The following is a 23,674-nucleotide window of genomic DNA, read 5'->3' on the forward strand; positions in this document are numbered from 1 at the left end:
TAGTTTACCTACGGAATATTTTACCCGGGAGGAAGCCATCATCAGTACATCATTCATGCAGAGAGAGCTACATGTCCTTGGGAGTTAAGTTACGGCTGTAGTTTCCTGTTGCTTTCAGCCATGTAGCAGTATCAATACAGCTAAGCCATAGTATTATTACAAGGGCATATCAGTCAATCATCTAGACTGCTACCTTTGCAACTTCCAAAAGGCTGCTACCCCCCTTTCGACGAACCATTCATTTCTCTGATCTCTCGACAGATACCCATCCGATATGATTGCACCTGCAGCTCGGCTATCTCCTTCATTGGGACACGCAAGCCTCCCCACCGCGGCAAGGTCACATAGTTCGCAGGGGGGGCATTTACTTTTATAACATAATAAAGAGCAGTGCACTGCTAAAGTAGCTACTTGCAATCCTGTTGACCAACATGAAAAGTATGTGACGTTGTAATGTTTTACTTCATAAGAATACTGAAATGCCATAGGTTGCTGATTTATTCTTACAAAATAATCATAATCTGCTACAACATCATCAAAACATCACCATGACTACTATACTATTACTTTCATGGAGTCCATATTAAATAGATAGCAAGAGTATGTTAACGTCCATGAAGGCTCAAACTCCTTAGCTGTGTAGCGAACAGGTACGGTCAATTAGATAATTCTCCACACTCCCCACCTTGAGCTGTATCACGGTTGCTCAACTCCAATGGATGTACCAGTAGAACGGGTCTTCGAAACACTCTTCCCTCTTTGTCAGTCAGCTCACAGGACCTGATCTTCCCATCTCGTCCTATGATGAGTTTGGAGATTCTAGCTAGCTTCCAAATTTGCCTTGGTAGGTTATCGTCGCTTAGCACCGCCAGATCTCCTTGTTGAAGAAGTGGGCGATTCTGGTTCCGTTGTTGAACTTCATGGAAACGATTTAGATCCAATAGATACTCGTTCCTCCACTGCTTCCAAAATGTGTTCAGTGCAGACTGTTTTTCTATCCACAGCTGATTCATTTCTTCTTTTGTTTTGTTACTATCCTCAACATTGGTCTTTCTGTCTGGTAGCCTTGTTGTGTTATCGCCAATAAGAAAATGTGCTGGTGTTAGCGCACGATGCTGAGGATCGTTTTCCACATACGTCAAGGGTCTATTGTTGATTGTTGCTTCAATTCCGACGAGAACTGTGTAAATTTCTCCATCATCGAACCGCCTGCTTCCTAAGGCTTTCTTCAAACAGCTTTTCACTGTCTGTACCATTCTCTCCCAGAATCCTCCTCACCAAGCAGCGCGTTTGACTATATACTGCCAGTGAATATTTTTACCATTCAAAAAATGCACAATCTCTTCTGTTTTCAGATTATCCCATAATGTGCTAAGTTCTCTTTCAGCTTTCTTAAATGTTCGTGCGTTATCGGACCAAATTGTTCGACATAAACCTCTTCGATTGAAATAATAACATGAAGTTATTTATTAGACCACCTAATCAATACAAAATCTGATTTTGTATTGATTAGGTGGTCTAATAAATAACTTCATGTTATTATTTCAATCTACATCATCAATACGGACCAAAAATGATATTTATTACATGTAATAAACCTCTTCGTCCAATAAATCGCTGTAAGGCGTGAATGAATTTCTCCGTACTCATATCTGTCACAAGCTTCAAGTGTACAGTGCATGTGACAGCGCATGTGAACAATGCATTGTATCTTTTCCGTAATTTGCCTCCATTCTTGGAATATAACGGACCTGCGAAGTCCACACCAGTGGTCTCAAATGGTCTGCTAGGAGTTACGCGTTCTGCCGGAAGAGGGGGTTCAACTTCCAAAGCTGCCTTTGCTTTCAGTTTTTTGCACGGTAAGCACTGTCTAATGATTTTCTTGATGATCTGTCGTCCTCGAAGTATCCAAAAGTCTGTCCTTAAAATACTCAACAAAATTCGAGTTCCTACATGAAATTGAGTTTTATGTTCTTCTACTAACAGTTTTGTGAAATAGTGGTCACCATTTAAAATAATGGGATGTTGCTCATTTTCATCTAAACTGGCAAATTGTAAATGTCCACCAACTCTTAGGATGCCATGTTTGATGAATGGAGAAAACTTTCTAATTTTGGACTGCTTGGGTAGTTCTGACCTTTTCTGCAGTGCTTCTATTTCTTCTGAGAACGATTCTCTCTGTGAATGTTTAATCCAAAACAGCTTTGCAGTTTGGATTTCGTCTAATTGGAGTGAGCCTAACGTTTTTTCTTGATAGCGTGTATTTTGTGTAAATCGCCAAATCCATGCTATGATCCTGAGAACTTTGGTTAATCTACAATATCTTGTAATGTCGAAAATCGCTTCTGTCTGTTTAGCTGCGGTAGCATGGGAAACTGTTTTCTTTCGTTCTGTTCCTGTTTTATCAAGTTCTGTTTTTGATATTTCAACTGACTTCGGCCAATACTCTTCTGGTTTTATAAGCCAGTCTGGACCATGCCACCATGAGTTACTTTCACACAGTTGATTTACTGTTAGTCCTCTTGTTATATGATCTGCAGGGTTTTCCTTGCCGGGACAATGACGCCACTGTGTTGGGTGTGACTTGAATTTCATGTACCGGTATTCTGTTCGAGACGAACACCTTCCATTCCGGGGTGTTTCCTCTTATCCAGTGTAATACAATGGTTGAATTGGTCCAAAATTGGACGTGGTGTAATTCCAAGTGTAGTTCACGTTTGACATACTCCGCAAGACGAACTGCTATGATAGCTCCCATGAGTTCTAGTCGTGGTAAGGATATTTTCTGAACAAGTGCGAGTCGATTTTTGGCTGTGATTAATTGGATCCTGACATGTTCATTTATGGTCGTCTTGATGTAAACTGCTACGCCATATATTCGTTCGCTGGCATCACTGAAAATGTGCAATTCTCTGGTCTGGTCTTGCTTGAACCAAGATCCTATCCATCATGGAATTTTAACTGTGTGTAGGCTTTTTAAACCTTCTAGCCAGTGGTTCCACTTCTGAACTAAATCATGTGGCAAAAGCTCATCCCAGTCGAGGTTGCTCAGCCAAGTTTCTTGGAAAATAATCTTTCCTGTAATTGTTGCTGGTGATAGGAGGCCTAATGGATCGTAAATTCTTGCTGCAGTCTTCAGGACAACTCTTTTAGTACAGGGCATGAGTGCTGCTGTACTTACGGTATTCTCGAACGAGAAGTAGAATTCATCTGTATCCGTATCAGTTGGAATGCCTAAAATAGATGTATTTTGGCGGACCACTTCTTTCGTTTCTCGCCACATCTGGTTCATTGTTATTGAGTTTGATAACCATTTGGAAAGTGGAATGTTGATCTCGTTGAAACAATTTTTCATCTCTGTATAAATGTCTATCAATTCTTCATTTGTGTCTCCGCCTGCTGCTAGATCGTCAACATAAATGTTGTCCTCTAGAATTCGTAATGCGTTTGGATATTTGTCTTTCATCACCGTTGCTAGTTGTCTTAAAGTTGCTGCCAGCCCAAATGGGAGTCGACAGAAACGGTATATTGTGGTCTAGTTGGTCCTCAGCCATCCTTCTTCTGAACGAATCATTTTAAACCAGAAAAAATGAGTATAATCTCTGTCTTTCTCATTCAGAATCAACTGCTGCAATGTATTTGTTGAACGTTCGTAACCGAAGTAAGGTTGCTGTTGAATCTGGATTCAGATTGGGGCCAGATTCTAAGTTGCTGTTCAAAGACAATTCGCCTTTGTCATGTGAAGAAGCATAAAATACGATCCTCACTTTGGTTGTTTCATGATCATCTCGAATTCCTGCATGATATGGCATGAAGAATGTTTTGCCTCGTTGTGATTCCTCACTACAGAATTCAACTTGTTCGTTCTCAATGTGTTTCTGCATTACTTGTACATAGCGCTCTTCGTATTTCTTATCTCTTGCAAATCGCTTCTTCAAACTATCGAAACTCTTTAACACAATATTCCTGTTGTCATGTAGATTAGGTTCATCCTTTTCCTAAGGTAGGAATACTGTGCACCGTCTTTCAGTTATCGCAAATTGTTCATTGGTTGTTGTCAAGATCTTCTGTTCCTTGGCTGTGAATTTGCGAGTTTCATCATCCCTGATTCCGATGCTCTCTAGCTCCCACAATCTCCTCAATAGGTTGTCTGTTTCTGAGTGAATGAAGTATTAAGTTGTTTCTTTTATCGAAATCCCAGTGCGACTTCCAAATAGAATCCAACCAAAAATACTTCTGCGAATGGTGAGAGAGTCTGATAAGCGGATGATGTCATCTTGGAAGATACGTTCATAGTAATCAGTGCCAACTAATATTCCAATAGAGATGTTTTTCGATATTTCATCCACATCTGCAAATTTTAAACTGCTGAATTGTTGCCTAATATCCATTGGGACTGGTCTCAGAGCTTGAAAAGTATGTGTAGCTTCTAAAGCTTCTATCTTGATTGCAGTTCCCGTGGCTGCTCCTGTAAGTTGAAATCGTACTCGGTTGCGTATTGCTGCTTTACCATGATGTTCAAGCGTTGAAATAATTATGGACTCTTTTCCAATGTTTTCCAAGTTTAGTTTATCTCTTAGATCTTTGACGATATAACTGCGTTCACTTCCGGAATCAAGTAGTATTTTTGTCATATGCTGATTGCCGTTCCGATCAGAAATCCACACTAATGCTGTGTTCAAAAACATCTCATGCAATTGTGTATTCCTTGTCTCTGCAGTATGGACAGCTGTAACGGTTGTTTCTTTTGTAAGTGACTCCCCTGTGGTTACTGCCGTTATTGTATTCAAGGGTGACTTGCAAATGGATTTATGATGTCCTGTGTTATTACAGACTCGACATTTCTGATCTTTCTTTCTACAGTCTTTCATTTTGTGGTTTTTGCCTAAACAGATGAAGCATCGTCCATCTTTCCTTAATTTTTCTGATCTGGCTGCAACTGAGACTATTTTATGGCATTCGTTACTCCAGTGGCCTCTTCTATCGCAAAAGGTGCACGTGATTGGGTTTGTTTTTATTTCATCGCTGTACGTTAGTTTAGGTGGATTATTTTGCTGTTCAGTATGATTACTCTTTTTTATTTCTTTCTTGTATTGACTGGTGTGTAGATTCACTGTTGTAGAGAACTGTTCTCCTAAACTGTCAATGAACTCGTTAAACTCCTCTGATTTTTCTTTGCTGAGTACCCATTTGTCCAGGAAATTCATCAGGGCATCCAAGTTACTATCACCACCCTGCGTAGTGTACCAGGCGAATTTTGTTTCACCTGGAAAGGCACGTAAAATATCTGCAGATAAAAAGGAACCAAGCATGCAGGCATCAAACCCAAGTCCTTTAAGAGCTGCAATATTCATCTGGCAACTGTTATATATGCTTCTCAACTCTGTAGTAGTTGGATCTGAATTTTTTCTCAAGGTACGGAAGAAATCGATATGTTCCTGTTGCTGTAATTTAATGTTGTCGAAGCGTTCCTTCAGCTTCTGAAGTGCGATTTTGTAATTTTCCTCTGACATTTTCAGCCCACTGATGAGATGTCTGGCTTCTCCTTCTACCAAGTTCCATAGATACAGATGTTTGTCAACTGGCATAATTGCAGAATTATTATGAATTGCTGATTCAAATTGCTGATAAAATCTTGGCCAGTCTGAAAAGGTACCCATGAAAGGTTTAATTTCAAGCTTAGGTAAGCGTGGTCTCACGATTGCAGACTGAAGAATAGTTGTTTCATTCTTTGCGTTTGATTGCTGCTGGGGAAACCTAATTTCTTTGATCTTCTTGTTTGCTATTGCAATCAGTTTTCGGCCTTCTATTTGATGGTTTTCACACTGTTCTGCATCCCGTTTGTTCGCATCATCTTCCTGCAACGCCTGTATCAGTTTCTGAATTTTGCTGAAATCTAGTAGTAGTTCGTGTAATCTTTGCGCTAATATTTCCATTTCGATGTCATCATATCCATCTTCGATCACTGTTCGTAGTCTTTGAATAAGTCTAGTTTCCGACGATCTGGTTGCTGTTCGAATGCGTCTCTTCAGTCTGTAAAATGTTTGCATTTGAAACTGTAAACTGAGCAGTAGGTGCGTTAATATTCGTATTTTCCACGTTTCACTGAACTGAATTCTGCACGAATACCGTTAACGAAAATAACACACACTACGTACATGGACATAACCGTATTCCTGTCTTTAACCTATATCTGTAATGTAATTGGTATTTCACTGCAACCTGAAGTTACACTGCATTTGTAAACAGTCCGGGTTTCCATATTATTTTTTTACGACGGTTAAATCTTAAGCGTTGGTTTCGTATAGTACGAATCCTGTCAACAGAGGCTTTACACACTTGTAATATTCACTGTTTTTGCGACGCACTTTGAAACGTACACTGATGTTTCGTAACACTTCAAGTGAGTCTGTTCGTAATGTACATAATTACATATATTCCTTCAAATGTATATCCGTTGCTTAAGAAATTGATTGTAAGTAGAGATCTTACTTGCGTTAGCTGGTTTCTTGTTGATAAGGCAATGTTGCGTGATGCTGCTTACTGTTGTCCGTCTGCGTCTTTCTTGCCGCTGATCGTTCCACAAACGGGTTTCGGCACCATTACGTAATGTTTTACTTCATAAGAACACTGAAATGTCATAGGTTGCTGATTTATTCTTACAAAATAATCATAATCTGCTACAACATCATCAAAACATCACCATGACTACTATACCATTACTTTCATGGAGTCCATATTAAATAGATAGTAAGAGTATGTTAACATCCATGGAGACTCAAACTCCTTAGCTGTGTAGCGAACAGGTACGGTCAATTAGATAATTCTCCACAGACGTCATTGCCATCAACAATGATAATTAGATTGCATTACCAACCCTGGCTGAATAAAGACACAAACAAAAACACCATGCAAAGGAAACAATGTGAAATACACAACAGCAATAATTTTATATTTAACTTACCATTAATGCAGAGGCAGATACAGAAGGCTGTGGCAGCCATAAGGAATTAATGCACCTTCGCGTCTAGTGGGAAGCAGCTCTTAAATAGGGATTTGCCTGTTGCCTCAGGCGAAACAGAACGCACTCTTTTCGCCCTATGGAAGGCTAGAGAACTGAAAGCGACTTCACAGACTAACCTGGGGACTTACGCTATCAAACCCCCCTTTGCTTGGTCAAAGTCCAATGGTTTCGTCACTAACCAGACCTAACCAACCCAAACTAATGGTTTTGTCACTAGCTGGACCTAAACAACCCAGACCAGTCGCTTTCTCACTGACCCAAATTATAAATTAATTCTTCTTTTTGTCACTGCCCAACATACAAAGCGCTCCTATCGCCCAACAGAATGATAGACACATAAAAGCAGATTCGCGGCCCTAACCTGCAGACCCCCTTCGCTTGGTCACACTCACTAGTATTATTTCCCAACTAAACAGGTTGGCAGTAGGCAATTGTTGACTGCTCGAGCACATACTCATGTCCTCAGCAAGAAGGCCGCAAGAGAAGTAAACAAGCAACATTCATTCTACGCGCAGCTGAATGTAGTGAGTATTGGGTAGCACAGTGTCAACTATTGATAAATTTGCATATGTAAACATACTGGCGTCTAATATAATGTGTCACCAGCAAATCAGATCTTGTCCCAGCCAGAGATAGGTCTAATAGTTATTTTTAAATACTGTGTTGTGGATATGAAAAACATGCAAGCACCAGCTAATGAAGAAATGGGACAAAGAAGAAAAAAAGATGGATGAGCTGTCTCAGAAAGTGGACTCAATTATGATTTCCTGAAAAACCAGCTAGGAGCATCGATAGAAGAAACAGGAAAATCACTGAATAACGAGAGACCACAAGTGACGTAAAGGATCCCAAAACCAAAAGCTAAACCAGTAGAAACAAAGGATAATAACGGAGGAGGAACAGAAGATGATAGGATGACTAAACCGAATGCATATGAGAACAGCACAGAAGAACAAGAAGCAGACAAACAGATGCAGACTGAAGATGCAGAGGGAGAAGGAAATACCAGCCAACTCACGCAAATGGTGAAAAGGAAGGGGAAAAAAAACAGATCTCGCCGTAACCACCAATAATAGTAGGGACGAAAGAAGACGAAGACCTACAAGCAGGAGAAAGGACTGCTTGGTTATATGTGGGACGACTGAAGAAGAACACAACCAGTGAATCTCTAATGTGCTTCCTTAATAAAAATGCAATCACAGAGGGTATATCGTGTGAGGATCTCAATGCCAAGGGGAACTACAAAGCGTTTAAGATGGGAATACCATTCAAGAGTCATTCTGACCTGGAGAATCCGGGTTTCTGGCCGAAGGGAGTATTTGTGAGGAGATTTCGGTTTCGGAGGGGACACTCACGAAGAGATGAGGAAGAGGGAGGATCACTTGAATAAACCCATAAAAACACTTCTATGGAACATCAAAGGATTAAGGAATGCATTGCCATACATACAGAAAAGTACATTAAAGGACATTGACGGAGCGATGGTTACCGAGACATTTCTTACAGAACCACTGAATCTGCAGTCATTCTACGCAGTGCACGCATTGGCAACACCGACAGCTGGGAAGCCAGCAGGAGGAAGAACATGCTACTATAAAGGCAATTTGGAAAACCTCGAGGGTACTTCTAACGAAGAGAATACGGTAATAATTAGGTCTACAATGGTCACTCTCATAAGAATATACATTGCACCGGGCGAACCAACGGAAAACATCATAGAAACGGTATCCAAGTTAACAGAACAAACAAGAAACGAGGAAAATGTAATTATAGCTGGCGATTTCAATTGCAGAACTGACAAATCCTGCACTAAGACAGACTTGCTTATGGAAGCTTTAGAAGAGCAAGGGTTTTTTTTTGTTTTTTTTTTGCTAGTTGCTTTACGTCGCACCGACACAGATAGGTCTTGTGGCGACGATGGGGCAGGGAAGGGCTAGGAGTGGGAAGGAAGCGGCCGTGGCCTTAATTAAGGTACAGCCCCAGCATTTGCCTGGTGTGAAAATGGGAAACCACGGAAAACCATTTTCAGGGCTGCCGACAGTGGGGTTCGAACCTACTATCTCCCGAATACTGGATACTGGCCGCACCTAAGCGACTGCAGCTATCGAGCTCGGTAGCAAGGTTTTAAAATGGCAAACAACAAACATGTACCTACATACATAGCCCCAAATGGAACTAGTACAATCGACCTTGTCTTCTGCAGAGGGAACGGGCTACAATTAAAGAAGCAGGAAGGACTATGGACCTCCTCAGAAGCACCCATAAGGAAGCATATCCCAATTATAACGCTGTTTCAAATGGAAACTAAACAAACAAGGACAAGTTTGTCGGAGGGAATCAAATACACGAGGAAACTGGATCTCGAAATCCTGAAGAATATTATGGGAGAAACACAGAAGACAGGGACCTTACTGGAAAGGGAAAATTATATGAGGCTTTAGAAATATCCACAAAAGCAATGCAAACCGCCACCATGGAAAGGAGGACAAGGCAAGCACAAAGATGGTTCGACCGGGAGTGCTACAAAAAGAGAAAGGAAACACTAAGAGCACTATTCAGAGCCAAAACATCTAAACAGCAAGCGGACCTAACATTCTATGCTGAGAGAAGAAGAGAATACAAACGTCTACTAAAACAGAAAAGAGCTGACCATATAGAAAAAGAAGCAAGGAAACAGGCAGAGGACACAAGGACTGACCCTTTCATAGCTCTAAGGAAAAGGAACCCACCCACTACAGGAGAAGTACCAATAGAGGCAAGGGAAAACCACTTCAGCAAAATTCTAAACCAGCAACAGAAAGGTCGGGGATATAATCCAATAACACAACAGGTTTACACGTATGATCCCATAACAAAAGAGTAAATAAGGCGGGCGATAAAGGAGGGAAAAAATAAGAAGGCAGCGGGACCAGACAATATCTACATCGAGCACCTGAAGGAATCTATGGATAGGCCTATTATGCATGATCTCTGGGTAGATTTTTTTTTTGCTATTTGCTTTACGTCGCACCGACTCAGATATGTCTTACGGCGACGATGGGATAGGAAAGGCCTAGGAATTGGAAGGAAGCAGCCGTGGCCTTAATTAAGGTACAGCCCCGGCATCTGCCTGGTGTGAAAATGGGAAACCACGGAAAACCATTTTCAAGGCTGCCGACAGTGGAGCTCGAACCCACTATCTCCCGATTACTGGATACTGCTGGGTAGATTTAATGAACAAATGCATTGAATTAGGACAGATACCCAAAAACTGGAGAACAGCAACAATGAAGATTCTCTATAAAGGGAAAGGAAGTACTACAAGCCTGGACTCATACAGGGGAGTGGTATTGGAAAGTGCTACATTCAAGATGTTCACGAAAGTTCTAAATGAAAGACTACTGGAAATGATCGACAATCAAATACCCAAATGTCAATTTGGATTCAGGAAAGGCAGAAGTACATTACAAGCAATCTCTTACCTACTAGAGAAAATAGAGGACTCCCTTAGACACCCCGGGGGAGAAGTATTATGTTGTATTTGTAGACTACAGGAAAGCGTTCGACCTGGTAAACAGAAGGAAGCTTATCGAGAAACTTAAAGGAGTGACTGGAAAGGACCACCCAATTGCAAGGATAACAGAAGATTTCTTAAAATTTAACTACATATGTATAAATAACAACGGGAAAACATCGAAACGGATTATTCAAACGAATGGTGTATTGCAGGGAGACCTTATCAGTCCTACACTATTTAACATCTATACAGCAGACATCATGAAAATCATTAAGGAGAACTCGAATACAACTATAATCCTATGTACAGCTGACATGGTGATCAGGTCTCATGTAGGCCAGGACAGAAGTACAAGAAGCAATTAACAAGCTGGAGAATTGGGCCAGGGAAAACGATGTCAATATAAACCACGAGAAAACAGTACAGATGACTTTTAGGAAGGGTGAAAAAGCACCAGCAACTGACAAAATTGTGTTTTCAGGCACTCCGCTAGAGAGAGTTAACAAATTCAAACATCTAGGGGTTAGACTGCAAACAACAGCAGCATCATACAGTCTTCACATAGAAGAAAGGACAGCGGCAGCAATCAGGGCAATATACTACATAAAGAATATCAGGAACCTATCAGCACAGTGATGGCACTATTTAGAAGTGAAATAGCCCCGACCATCACCTACGGCATACAGATCTGGGAAAAGTTAAAAATAGGTGAATTAACCAAAATTGAAAAAGTGAAGGTGATGTACTTGAAAAGAGCAATTGGAGCAGGGAAGACAGCCCCTTCACGACTTCTACACGAGATGATGGGAGAAACCTACTTCATAGAGGACATCAGGATCCAACATCCCCTACCATCAACAGGACCATATCAAGAGCTACTAAGGAACCGAAATGAGAAGAAAGAAGAAATACAGTTGGAATTCTACAGCTCGCCTGCTGTGGCGGGTAAGTCCTGTACCAGAGAGAACCAGAAGCAAAGACATGTAATAGTCAGACTTTCAGTACACGGCTTTCATTACAAGCTGAGTATTAACAAGCGCTTTCACAAACCAGACATAGATTTTGTGTGTGTGTGTGCTGTGCTCCAAAAATTGTGACACATACCACATACTAAAGTGCACGAAAAGAATGAGGTCAATCACATATTACAGTAAGGACTAAGATTCTGTTCTATGCTCAACTGAGCACACCTTCTTCTTATTAAATTACTGTAAATAATTCTCAGCTTTTCATACAGGCTAGAGTGTGTTATGAGTAAATGTAAACGCAATATCTTACAATTTATTTCTGAGAAGATAGAAAAGTTGAGAGCATACTGGGTGATGCTGCCACTTTTTAATAAAAAACAGTAAATAACTGATAAAGATTTTGGCAGATTAGACAGAATGGTAGGTTATGACAAGAAATCCCTATCTTTTATTTTTATTTCCTTCTTCAAATAAGTTATACTTTCATTCCATATTTCAAAACTGTGTACATTACAAGATGCAAACTCTGAAGAGAAATCCACGATCGAAATTTTGTCCAATGAACAGTTCTGACATACAATTTATGCTGTAATCTACAGCAGTAGGGTTAATATGATGATGATGATGATGCTTGTTGTTTTAAGGGGCCTAACATCGAAGGTCATCGGCCAAGTAGGGTTAATATAACAGGATATCAAGTCATATTTCTCCGAGTTCTCTCCAATCCAACCTGCAGCTTTAACCAGGAGTTTAAGGGTATCACGAGTGGCATCACAAGAAAGACGATCAAGTAATGAATAAAATAACTCAAATATTTTCAAAACTAATGAAAATCTAGCTATAACATTCGTTTGACGACATAGGTTAATGTCGTCCTACTTAAACTACAAATCCATGCCCAACGCATTAGTGGGTCTGAAAATTCGTAAATCAGTTACAGTAAATATTTAATAGTGCATCAGGATTGAAGTGTAACTCACCTTCATTTAATTCCTCTTCAAAACTCAAAAGGCCTTTTCTCCTGTCCTTCTTCTTTTCCTTAACTTTATTTATTGTGGCCTGTAACCTAGACATATTTTCCTCCTCCTCAGTTTCCATTTTATTTTCATTTTCGCTACCTTCATCCTCCTCGTCAATTCCAACTCTCCGTCTTATATTTTTTCTGGGTTTCTTGAAAATCGACATTTTCTCCGGCTCCAAAACAGAAACAAATATGGCTGCTTGTTGTTAAAACTCTCTCAAAGAAAATCGATTCCACGATAGTTGAAGACAAAACACTCTTGTACAGTGCCTACAAATAATTATTCCCTGAATATTTTGTAATAGGCAAAACAGTACGTTCTATAGCCGCGATAATAATAAAAAAAAAAATTACTGGAGATGGTTTATTATGTGTTATATTTTTAAGTACTTAATTTAACTCATATCCTATTGAAAAATTTATAAAGTCCGACCCGTGATACTACATCCTCACTTCATTAGATTAACCATACCATGCGAGTTAGCAATGCGGTTAGGGGAACGCAGCTGTGAGTTCACAACCGGGAGATAGTGGATTCGAATCCCATGGCTTTCCGTGGTTTCCTATTTTCAAATCAGGAAAATGCTGGACCTGTACTTTAATTAAGGCCACAGCCGCTTCCTTCCCATACCTAGGCATTTCCTGTCCCATCGTCGCCATAAGACCTATCCGTGTCGGTGCGACGTAAAGCAAATAGCAAGAAAAATAGATCTACCATGAAGAACAGCTGTTATCAATATTCCCAAGATTATGGGGAAGGGATAGATGCATTACTTTACATCCGACTGGAACTGCAAATGCAATTGCAACAGCAACAGATTATAATGACCAGTCAGAATATTATATATTCATCTCTTCAAAATGCAATTATATAACAAGTAAAGCTATTATATAAAATGCCAGAGAACTAGAAACTTTAGGAGCATATGGGCAAACCAAAGTACAAAGTCTGAAACAGCAGGGAAACATGTGACACCGCAAACCACTCTATCAATCCAGAACACAAAATTAGACTAACCACGGGGGAAGTACAAACGGCAATCGGTAAAGGAAAAAAGGGGAAGACAGCAGGACCGGACAACATTTATATAGCACACAGAACTATTCAACAAATATCTATATTTAGGCAAAATACCGGAAGTTTGGAGAACGGCGACGCTGAAGATACTCTACAATGGGAAAGAAGAAACTGACAACCCCGACTTATATAGAGGTATAACTCAAGAAAGCAATCTATACAAAGCATTTGCAAGTACTGTAGCGAATCACCTGAATAACGAAATAGACCCATTTATACCAGAATGCCAACTAGGCTTCCGCAAAGGAAAAAGCACATTACAAGCCGCAGCATACCTAAAAGAAAAAGTAGAAAAGGCACTGAGGCACCCAAAAGGGAAGTAGTATGTCGTCTTTGTTGACTATAAGAAGGCTTTTGATCTTATCGACAGATATATCCTGATAGGAAAATTAAAACAAATGATTGGTGACAACACGGTCGTGAGAATCGTTGAGACCATACTGGACTACAACATAATCAAAATTGAAGATAGAGTATCCTCATCCGGGAAAGTAATTCAAACAAATGGCTTACCCCAAGGTGACCCCCTAAGTCCGCTGCTGTTCAACGTAGCAACGGCAGATATCACACAATAATAATAATAATAATAATAATAATAATAATAATAATAATAATAATAATAATAATAATAATAATAATAATAATAATAATAATCGTATGGCCTCAGCTACCGTGTGCAGACATTTCGATTTGGCGCCATCTGGCTGTCTGCTCGTCAATTTCGACGTTCCGTTTTACTCTAGGTCCGCTAGATGGCAGACCGAGTAAACCGGATCTCTCTTGGGCATCTATGGCTGAGATTTAATTAGATTCGTCGGGTAAATACCAAATGCATCACCAGAGATCTTTTACCTGCCGACATCGTACGACATGGAATGTCGACTTTTTTCCGCCCTTCAAAAATCCGACTACCTCTGCCGGGTTAGAACCCGCTATCTTGGGATTCGGAGGCCGACACTCTAACATGGATCCACGGACTCTCCTGAGCCTACTCTAGTAATGTACGCTGATGGCATGGAACTGGGATCGAGCTCAAAGGCAGAACTACAGACGACAATGATAAAGTTAGAAGCTTGGGCTTCAGATAACAAATTTGAAATTGACCGGGAAAATACAGTACAGATGGTGTTCAGAAAAGGTGGCAATACAGCTAAGGGCGAAGCTATATCAATAAAAAATATAACACTAGAAATAGTCAAATACGTGGGCATCACGTTCAAAACGAGCATGACATCCTTCAAAAACCACGTTATAGACAGAACGACAGCAGCAATCAGAGCCATTCACAATATCAAGAATATATCTATGCTATCAGTTAACACAGCGATGACCTTATTCAAGACCGCAAGAACCCCAATTGTCACATACGGAATCGAAATAATATGGGATATGGGACACCCTGACAACCGGTGACTTGGAGAGGATAGAAAGTGTCAAAGCAAGATTCTTCAAGAAGGCCCTAGGAGTAGGTAAACTGGTACCCTCCAGACTGTTCATGTACTGGCACGGGAAACCTACTTCATTGTAGATCTACGACTCTACAGTGACTCTATATGTACAGTGTGGCCAAGGCAGTCCAGTCGCCATGTTTTAGCCAAGTACTTATTGAGCTGATAGATGAAGGATAGTGATATTATTACTATTGCAATAAAGAATAGACTAGGTATGTATATAGGCCTATCAGTATTTGTTATATCCAGAGTCTGACTACCTGACGTAAGACTTCAAAATTTAGTTATACGTGGTATAGGCCTACAACTCACTATTATTGAAGAGGTTAGAAATTCTGTGTTGGTAGCTAGGCCTATCATAACATTTACATTATAATACATGTGGCATAAAATAGTATAGTCGTTGTCTTGAATAATGTACGTGATGACTGTAAAGTTATTTGCTTTACGTCGCACCGACACAGATAGGCATTATGGCGACGATGGGACAGAGAAGGCCTAGAAATGGGAAGAAGTGGCCGTGGCCTTAATTAAGGTACAGTCCCAACATTTGCCTGGTGTGAAAATGGAAAAACACGCAAAACCATCTTCAGGGCTGCCGACACTGGGGTTCGAACCCATTATCTCCCGGATGCAAGTTCACATTGCGCCCCTCTAACCGCACGGCCAATTCGCCCGGTCATTTAAATTTTTAAAAAATATAACATTACCATATACTGTATCAGGTTACATGGTTTTACATATCAGAATATACAACGCAATATCATAAAACTATACATAGAAATATCCTTTTTATATATGACTTATCGGTATATAATCTGAACACACGCAGAAGATAGAAAAAAATATGACTAGTTAACTGATGGGTAGACAAAATTGTATTGCTTACCTCCATATTTATGTTAACGTAATATAAGTTAACATGATATACTGTACCATTTCACTCGTGGTACTAATGGAAATAATAGCGAAAACCTGCTACTCTTTAGTGGCGAAAACAAGCAACTGCCATGATCCCCGGGTTGTGTATAGTGTTCCTTTAATGATGGCTACGGTTTGATCCCCGATACTAGGAATTAAATATCAGTATCACTTCACAACAGGCCTATCGTTTGAGAAAATACTACTTGTTGCTCGGTGAAAACAGGCAATTTTCCTGGTCCCAGTGTAGGCCTACTTGTATTCGGAACCCAATTATCGACCACCCGCAATTCGAATTCGGTGATGTGCCACTAATTCTGTGCCCCGGTTCGGTTAGTACTGGTAGATATGCGCTGTATTTTAAACATTCTATTTGCTACTACCGGTTTTGCTAATACATTGTTTTAACTGTTATCATTACCTTATTATTTTTCTATTGCTCCTCCCAGAACTGTGGGGTTGTGTGGGGGAACTGCGTCATACATGTGGATTTGGTCCTGTTTAACGGCCGGATACTATTCCTGACGCAAATCCTATATGGAGGGGTGTAATCACTACTGCGTGTTTCTGTGGTGATTTGTAGTGTGGTATGTTGTCTGAGCATGAAGAGGAGAGTGTTGGGACAAACGCAAACACCCAGTTCCCAATCCCGAGCTATTAAAATACCCCACCCGGCCGGGAATCGAATCCGGGACACTCTGAACTGAAGGGCAGTACGCTTACCATTCAACCACGGAGTCAGACTATTATTGTAATGATTATAATGTATGGGAAAACTCAACTTGATGCTAGGCGGCACTTATAACCACGTCTTTAATAGATGAATAGCCATAAAAGTTTGAATTCGAGAATATATCAATCATAATACCTCATACGCTCAAAATGAATGAGACTTGCAGTGAATGATCAGGAGTGACCTTTCCTGTAAGTTTTGTTTCAGATAAAAGATATATTTTCGGGGATACTTGAAAATTTGTGAAAAATAATATAATCGCGAAAATCACTGTTATTTTCCTTACACGCTAAAATTGCATAAAACGTAAAATATCGGAAATTATATTCTAAACAAATTTCCTTATATACAGGTTTTCGATACGGCGAATATTAACGGAGAAATCTGACATTTACTGTCTTGACCTCTATAAAATTACTAACCCATTTTGTTATTGTTACCATTATAATGCACGAAACAAATTTACTCGTTGTTCGGAGCGTCTTATAACATGCTGAAAACAAACAATTGTCTAATTTCATTTTAAAAACCTTTCCTGATTTGTTTCTGCAACCATAAGCATGACAGTCTGGCGTAATTTTCTTCAAAACTCAGGCCTCAGGAATACGTAAATTCACACACATTTCTTAACTAATAATACTAAATAATCTTTCGTGTTTAATAAGAACTTATTTTCGGTGTATTAAGGTTAAAACAGGTAGCCTGTACTTCGTTGAAATTGCATAAAGAGTGATCTTACCCTGTGCTGAATACATACGTTTAAATCAGCTGACGGGACATTTGGCTAAAACATGGCGGAGCCGATCAGAATGAAGCACTCGTTGGCCACTACGACTCAATCTACCACTGCCATCTACCGGCCCATTCCAAGAGCTTCACGAAAAACTTCTTAATAAACGCGCGGAAATAGACCACGAATTCTACGACAATGACGCCATGATCGACAACTTCAAGAACAAAGACATATCATATCAAGATATGCGATACATGGCTTCCACCACAAAATATGCGCAAAGACAAAATTACACAACCCAACACATCAATGTGTTTGTACACAGTGTAAGGAAAAGTACGACCGCTACCATATGCTAAAGTGCAGAAACGGACCAAAAAATCTAATGCAGCAAAATGTAAATTAACACAATAAAATTAATACTCATTAGAGTATTTCTTAATATATATATAAAGTCTGAAACATTTAGTCATGCTTGTTAGAAACAAATACAGCAGAGACAATACGCGACACTTCTGGATTTAGCCTTGTTAAAATGGGAGACAAGATGCAAGAGGCGCTTCTAGTGGCTTGACTTGAAAATTCGCGCTAAATTCAAATATCAATGGAAATGTGTATACGGAAATGGATAAATAAATTACGTCTAGAAAGAAAGTGTTACTAAGATATTAACTTCAAAGTTGCTACAACAATTCTGGATAAATGAATGAAGAATTATTTCACACGTTATTAATCATGGGCGCCCGCAAGGGGGCAAGGGGGCAAGGGGGGGCACTTGCGCCTCCCTGGAATTCTAAAGATGTTAATGTTCAATTGTTTAATATCATACCAGATTATTTCATAAACTGAAATTACTGACAGTCATCTAGCATATGTTATAACTGGAAGTTTCTGTAAACAATTTAATGTTGCTGACGTTATATTGGTTTTTATATTCAAGAAAATTGTTAATGTGCCCCCCCCCCCTGGAAAAGATCCTGTGGGCGCCCGTGGTTATTATTTAAAGACTGAAATTGGACATATAATCAAGATGTGAAATGGACTGCTGCATTATTTTTTTAACTTTAGAATTCCTGCCTGAACTTTCACCGCTAGATTTTTCTTTCCTCTCATTTAAAAGCGTTGAACCATCATATCAAAATACTTGTCAACAAAAATATCGGCACATTCCATACACACATGAATCAATGAATTTACATTTAAGAGCTGGACAATTTTCGTTTTAACTTGAGGCCAACTAACAGAAAGAAAATCTATCAATTTAGCCTCAAAAACATTTAAACTTTCCCTATAAGCAATACTCGCCATAATGCCATTATATTAGGGTAAAGCAAATTTGCATCATCTTATTGTTTCAACAAAATATGTACATTTCTTAAATTGCCATATTTGCTTCGGAGCTTGACAACGCATTACGGTATTCCAAATGGGGTCACTTGGAACACAACCAGCCACACCCGCAGATCACACCTACAACAATACATCGGTATTGAAGGTTAACTGCTGCACTATACAATAAAATATGTGTATTTATATTTTAAGCCAGTTAAAATATGGGTCGAGCAGCTCAGAAGTTTATGACGTACTATAGAAATCTCTTTGTCACTGGAAGAATATATATGCAAATGCAATATTACTTACATATTCTTCTCACGAGGGAAACGGAAGAAAGACCGCGCATTCTTCTCTACCTCATAGTTACTGCAGCCAAACTCAGCACATACCTTTCCCCTCATGCTGAGAGGAGATCTCAAGGAATGACAAACGCTACTATTTAATTATGTCAACTCACAGAAAACGCATAAATAACACCAAAAACTTCACACACAAATACACGTGCTCTTATGACAGAATCAGTTGTTCTCAGGTCAATCCGCTAGAGAGAGCTCTAATATCTGTCCCTCGATATCTCGCCGAGTGTCGCGTATTGTCTCTACTATATTTGTTAGAAATGAATCTGGCATAAGTTGGTCACACTGTTAAGTTGTTCAACAGATGACCTAAGAAGCCTTTAAAAAACAGTTTGCTTGAGTAGTGATGCAAGACCGTAATATAAAAGAAACATGGCCAAAGTAGCCGGATTGCTGGTATTGGCTAACACGAAAATATCGCGTACATATTATACAATTGATACAATTTATTGGTGCTGAACTTTACAGGCTTTCGCCCAAAATAATGTTCCCGTTACAAAGCAAAAAAAAAATAGGAAATAAAAAATAGAACATTAAAATAAACTAAATCTACTATGTGGACACCCACATGGGCGGAAAACAGGGCCACATGTAAGCGCCATCCCTATACTATGTGGACACTCACATCGGCTAAACCGGGCCACATGTAAGCACCATCCTGTAATTCTAAATATCCCATAACTTACTTCTTGTGATCACCCCACTGATCTCTATACCTGGACGGCTGGTAGCTTGGGTAGCAGTAAGCCGAATAGAAGATGACTGGCGTCGTAAGATGGCAGCGAGCGCATGGTGCAATAGACCACGAGGAGCACGCTTGCTTTGTTTATGCTTAATTCAGTGACGCCAGGCCTCTTGATTGTAGTTTCACGAGTGTTCTGTGCTGTGTTATTGCAAAGTAAATAGTAGTGTATTTTACGAATTTAGGTTCGTTGCCTTGTAGTATGCTTGTGAATTACAAGATTAAATTTAAATATGTATGTGTTTATCTGAAATATGAATGAAGAAACATTCTACGGGGTATTGACATACCGCAGTATTCAGCTTATGGATGTACAAACAGAACCGATCAGCAGAAGGAGAAATCATTTCATCGGGGAGCTTTAATAATAATGTTATTTGCTTTACGTTCCACTAACTACTTTTTAAGGTCTTCGGAGACGCCGAGGTGCCGGAATTTAGTCCCGCAGGAGTTCTTTTACGTGCCAGTAAATCTACCGACACGGGGCTGTCGTATTTGAACACCTTCAAATACCACCGGACTGAGCCAGGATCGAACCTGCCAAGTTGGGGTTAGAAGGCCAGCGCCTTAACCGTCTGAGCCACTCAGCCCGGCTCGGGGAGTTTTATACTGTACATAAGAATCTTCCTAGGGTAGTGTTTTGAGTTTTAGGTTTATTGTATCTTATTTCGCATATTCCGGGAGCAAAATGGCAATTAATTTTTGTAGGTTTCCTTTCTCGAGACCCGAACATCTAAGATCATCGATTAGGAGTATCAGGCGGGAGAATTGGGAACCTTCTAAAACAGCTGTTCTCTGCTCGGATCACTTAGAGGAAGACTGTTTTGATAGAAATGGACAAGCTGTACACCTTAGAAGTGATGTACAGCCAACTGTTTTCAATTTTGCTGAACATTAACTGCAAGTAAAGATTTACTTTTTTTTCTCATAATTAAACTGACGGTTTCGATGAAATAATTGACGTGACCTTATAACAATCTTAGAAAATGAAGTCTGGAGGAATTCTAGACCTTGTTTACATCAGTAATAATTATGGGTTTCAGACACTGGAGTGGTGGGTGTTTGGGGCTATTCCATTATACTATTCGTGGTATTTGGGACTCTTTTAACTGGTGTTACATATTTCTGATGATGACTATCAATATCGCTTTGCTAGCTGAATTTAATTAGAGGTCTGTAATAGTACATTAAGCTGCAGGTAATGTGATATATTGACTAGTTTTGAATATTTGCTGGTTTTATAAATGTGTACATTTGCTTCAATGATATTTTAATTTGATAATATGCGCGTTATTTCTTGGAAACAGGAAATAGAAATTCATTATCAAGCACCGATTACGATATGTCGAATCTAGGCCTGTATATTGAGCTACGTTTATAGGTACATCATTTTAAGAATGCATAATTTCGTGGCATACATGTATACAATTTACAGCAATGTTTCCAGAAACTGGTTTTCACTCGTATTGTGTTACCGATCGCTAATTGCATGTATTCAGCACCTAAGTTAATATTTGCCGGCCGTTATTATACACTCATTTTTATTGCTATCCCGGAGATTTACTGACCTCAGAATGACGTGTCAGTGATCCCAATGTCCTTATGCTTTGAGTGAACATGTCTCTATATTTTTAATTATTCCAATGCGCCATTAATTGCGACTTAAAATTGACTATATTATCATTGCTTCCCCATAAGGAGAGCTCGAGGTTGGGTACGCCAACATGGCGAACCGCGCGTTCAACTTGGCGTGCTTTCTCCTGCAGCGGAGACCTGCCATCAGCGATCCATGTATAGAGATCAGTGGATCACCCACATATGCGGAAACCAATCCACACGGGAGATGCCACCTCTATAACTACTGACCGGGCGTGCCGCCCCACCCTGGTGAGGAAAAAGGGAATCACCCTCCCTGGAACGACAGATCCGGCCTTCTACACAGTTGACAAAGTTAAGAACCTCATCATTCCGCTTGGCGACAGGCTACCTGTGTGTTGAAGCCCAGCTCCACACGTACCCTGCCTCCCTCTCTCCTTTCTCGACCTCTATTTATTACATTAAAATGGCGGCGGCGGCTAATAATGCTTGTGCTCCGTGCGACAAAAAGTGAGAATTTGTGAGGAGTTCGTTAATTGTGAAGGGGATTGTGGACGTAATTTTCACAAGGAAAGCACACGAATGTCAAAGAAGGCTTACGAAGCGGTAAGAAGTGATCCGGAAAAGGCGTGGATATGTAAACGTGACGATTGCCATCCGCCACCTAACCTAAGCGAATGTGACGTAGTTAAGGAGGTAACGGAGAAGATACAATTATCTGTTAAAGAACTGAACACTTTATTCATGGTTGAACTCAGTGCTATTAAGGAAGCGACAGAATTTAAAAATGACCAGTTTGAGAAGTTCAAAACGCTCACAGAGAACATCTGAATTAGAAAAATCTCTGGCGAGTGTAAGCAATTATACCAAACAGTCTTTAGATGGGCCAGAAGACCTTAAACAGTACACTCGCAGGAACAATTTTTTAAACAGTGGAATGCCAAAAATGGCAAAAGTAAATGTGTATGACGTTTCTCTGTCTTCAATTCAATATAAGGTTTCATCCAAGGAAACTTATTAAATTGTAGTATTCTATATATTTTAAACATTGCAAACCATACTTTAAACATTGTTTCAAGTTTCGATAATGCAACACATACCGATGTTCATAATGTAATATTGTCATAAGTTTAGGAAGAGCTTTTTGTGCATGAAATTTTCTCATTTCAGGCCAAGTGAAAATTCACTATGCTGATCATGTATTTCTCTAGCATACAATAAATCTACTTCCAAAATATAACCTATTTCGGATTCATCATCTACATTTTGCACGTCAAATTCATCTACATTTTCTACCCAAGAAAAATTGCCTACTGGGAGATATTGCATCATAGCCCACACATATAAGTTATTTACACCCAAGTAAATAAGAGTTGGAGATTTCTGGGTTGTAATCACTCATGCATTTATTATTAGCATCAACATACCTATGAGCGCAATATACTACTCCTTCTCGAATACCTCTTCTTTTAGATTGCATCATATCCACATCGGTGATGAGTTCTATGTGAACTTTTGTTGTTTTTAGAAGCGAACTCCAAGCTAAACCAGAGCAGTAAAATAATGAGCAGGATCCAATCCATATAACTATCTGCACACCTTTCGAAAGTCTTCAAAATTATTTGCCAAAAGTAGCACATCTGTCTTCAAATACAAATCTGAATAGTCAACCAAAGTAACACAATAAAAATTTTCCCATACACGTTGTGCTCGTTCGTATTCCATCTCTGAAATAAAGGTAACTTACCAGTAAGCAAGCTATCAAACATACATTTTGATGGTAAACTTCTTTTATCTAATAATTTTATTTCCTTTACATATTCGTAAGGAAAACCTCCTTTTTGACACATCAATTCAAAATGAACTGCATCTGGAAAATATTTCCGCGTGATATGTTTAGCATCATTGTTCATGAACAAAGAACATTTCTCTAACGAACTGCCCAAGAAGTTGAATGAATCAAGAAATCGTAATTGCAACGACTTAAAAGGTTTACTATAAACAATAGGAACACCATTAGTAAACGACTTATAGTGTTCTGTATTAGTAGGTATCAATGTTATTTTTCCTGGATTAAATACCTCACTTGCATTAACATCATTCTCCTCTACCTCTACAATCTTCTCACATGATGGTTTGATAATGAAATGACTATCATATCCACTCAAATTATGAAAAATGTGGTATGTAATACGGCAAGGTGTACTGTAGATTACAACA

At 39.5% G+C, this 23,674-nt stretch overlaps 1 protein-coding gene across 2 annotated transcripts in view; it reads right to left on the bottom strand.

The window, feature by feature from the left end:
- Window positions 1–12,709, bottom strand: part of LOC136866425 (PAX3- and PAX7-binding protein 1) — a 337,700-nt gene extending 324,991 nt beyond the window's left edge. Inside the window, exon 1 of one of the 2 annotated variants that reach the window (XM_067143350.2) lies at window positions 12,469–12,584. In XM_067143350.2, coding sequence (XP_066999451.2) covers window positions 12,469–12,474 — 6 coding nt within the window. In that variant the 5' untranslated portion in view covers window positions 12,475–12,584. Of the gene's footprint in view, window positions 1–12,468 lie in introns of both variants that reach the window. The other variant, XM_067143349.2, reaches the window with a different exon arrangement.
- Window positions 12,710–23,674: the final 10,965 nt, after the last annotated feature.

The sequence above is a fragment of the Anabrus simplex genome, chromosome 3, assembly GCF_040414725.1.
Source record: "Anabrus simplex isolate iqAnaSimp1 chromosome 3, ASM4041472v1, whole genome shotgun sequence".
NCBI classification, from domain to species: Eukaryota; Metazoa; Arthropoda; class Insecta; order Orthoptera; family Tettigoniidae; genus Anabrus; species Anabrus simplex.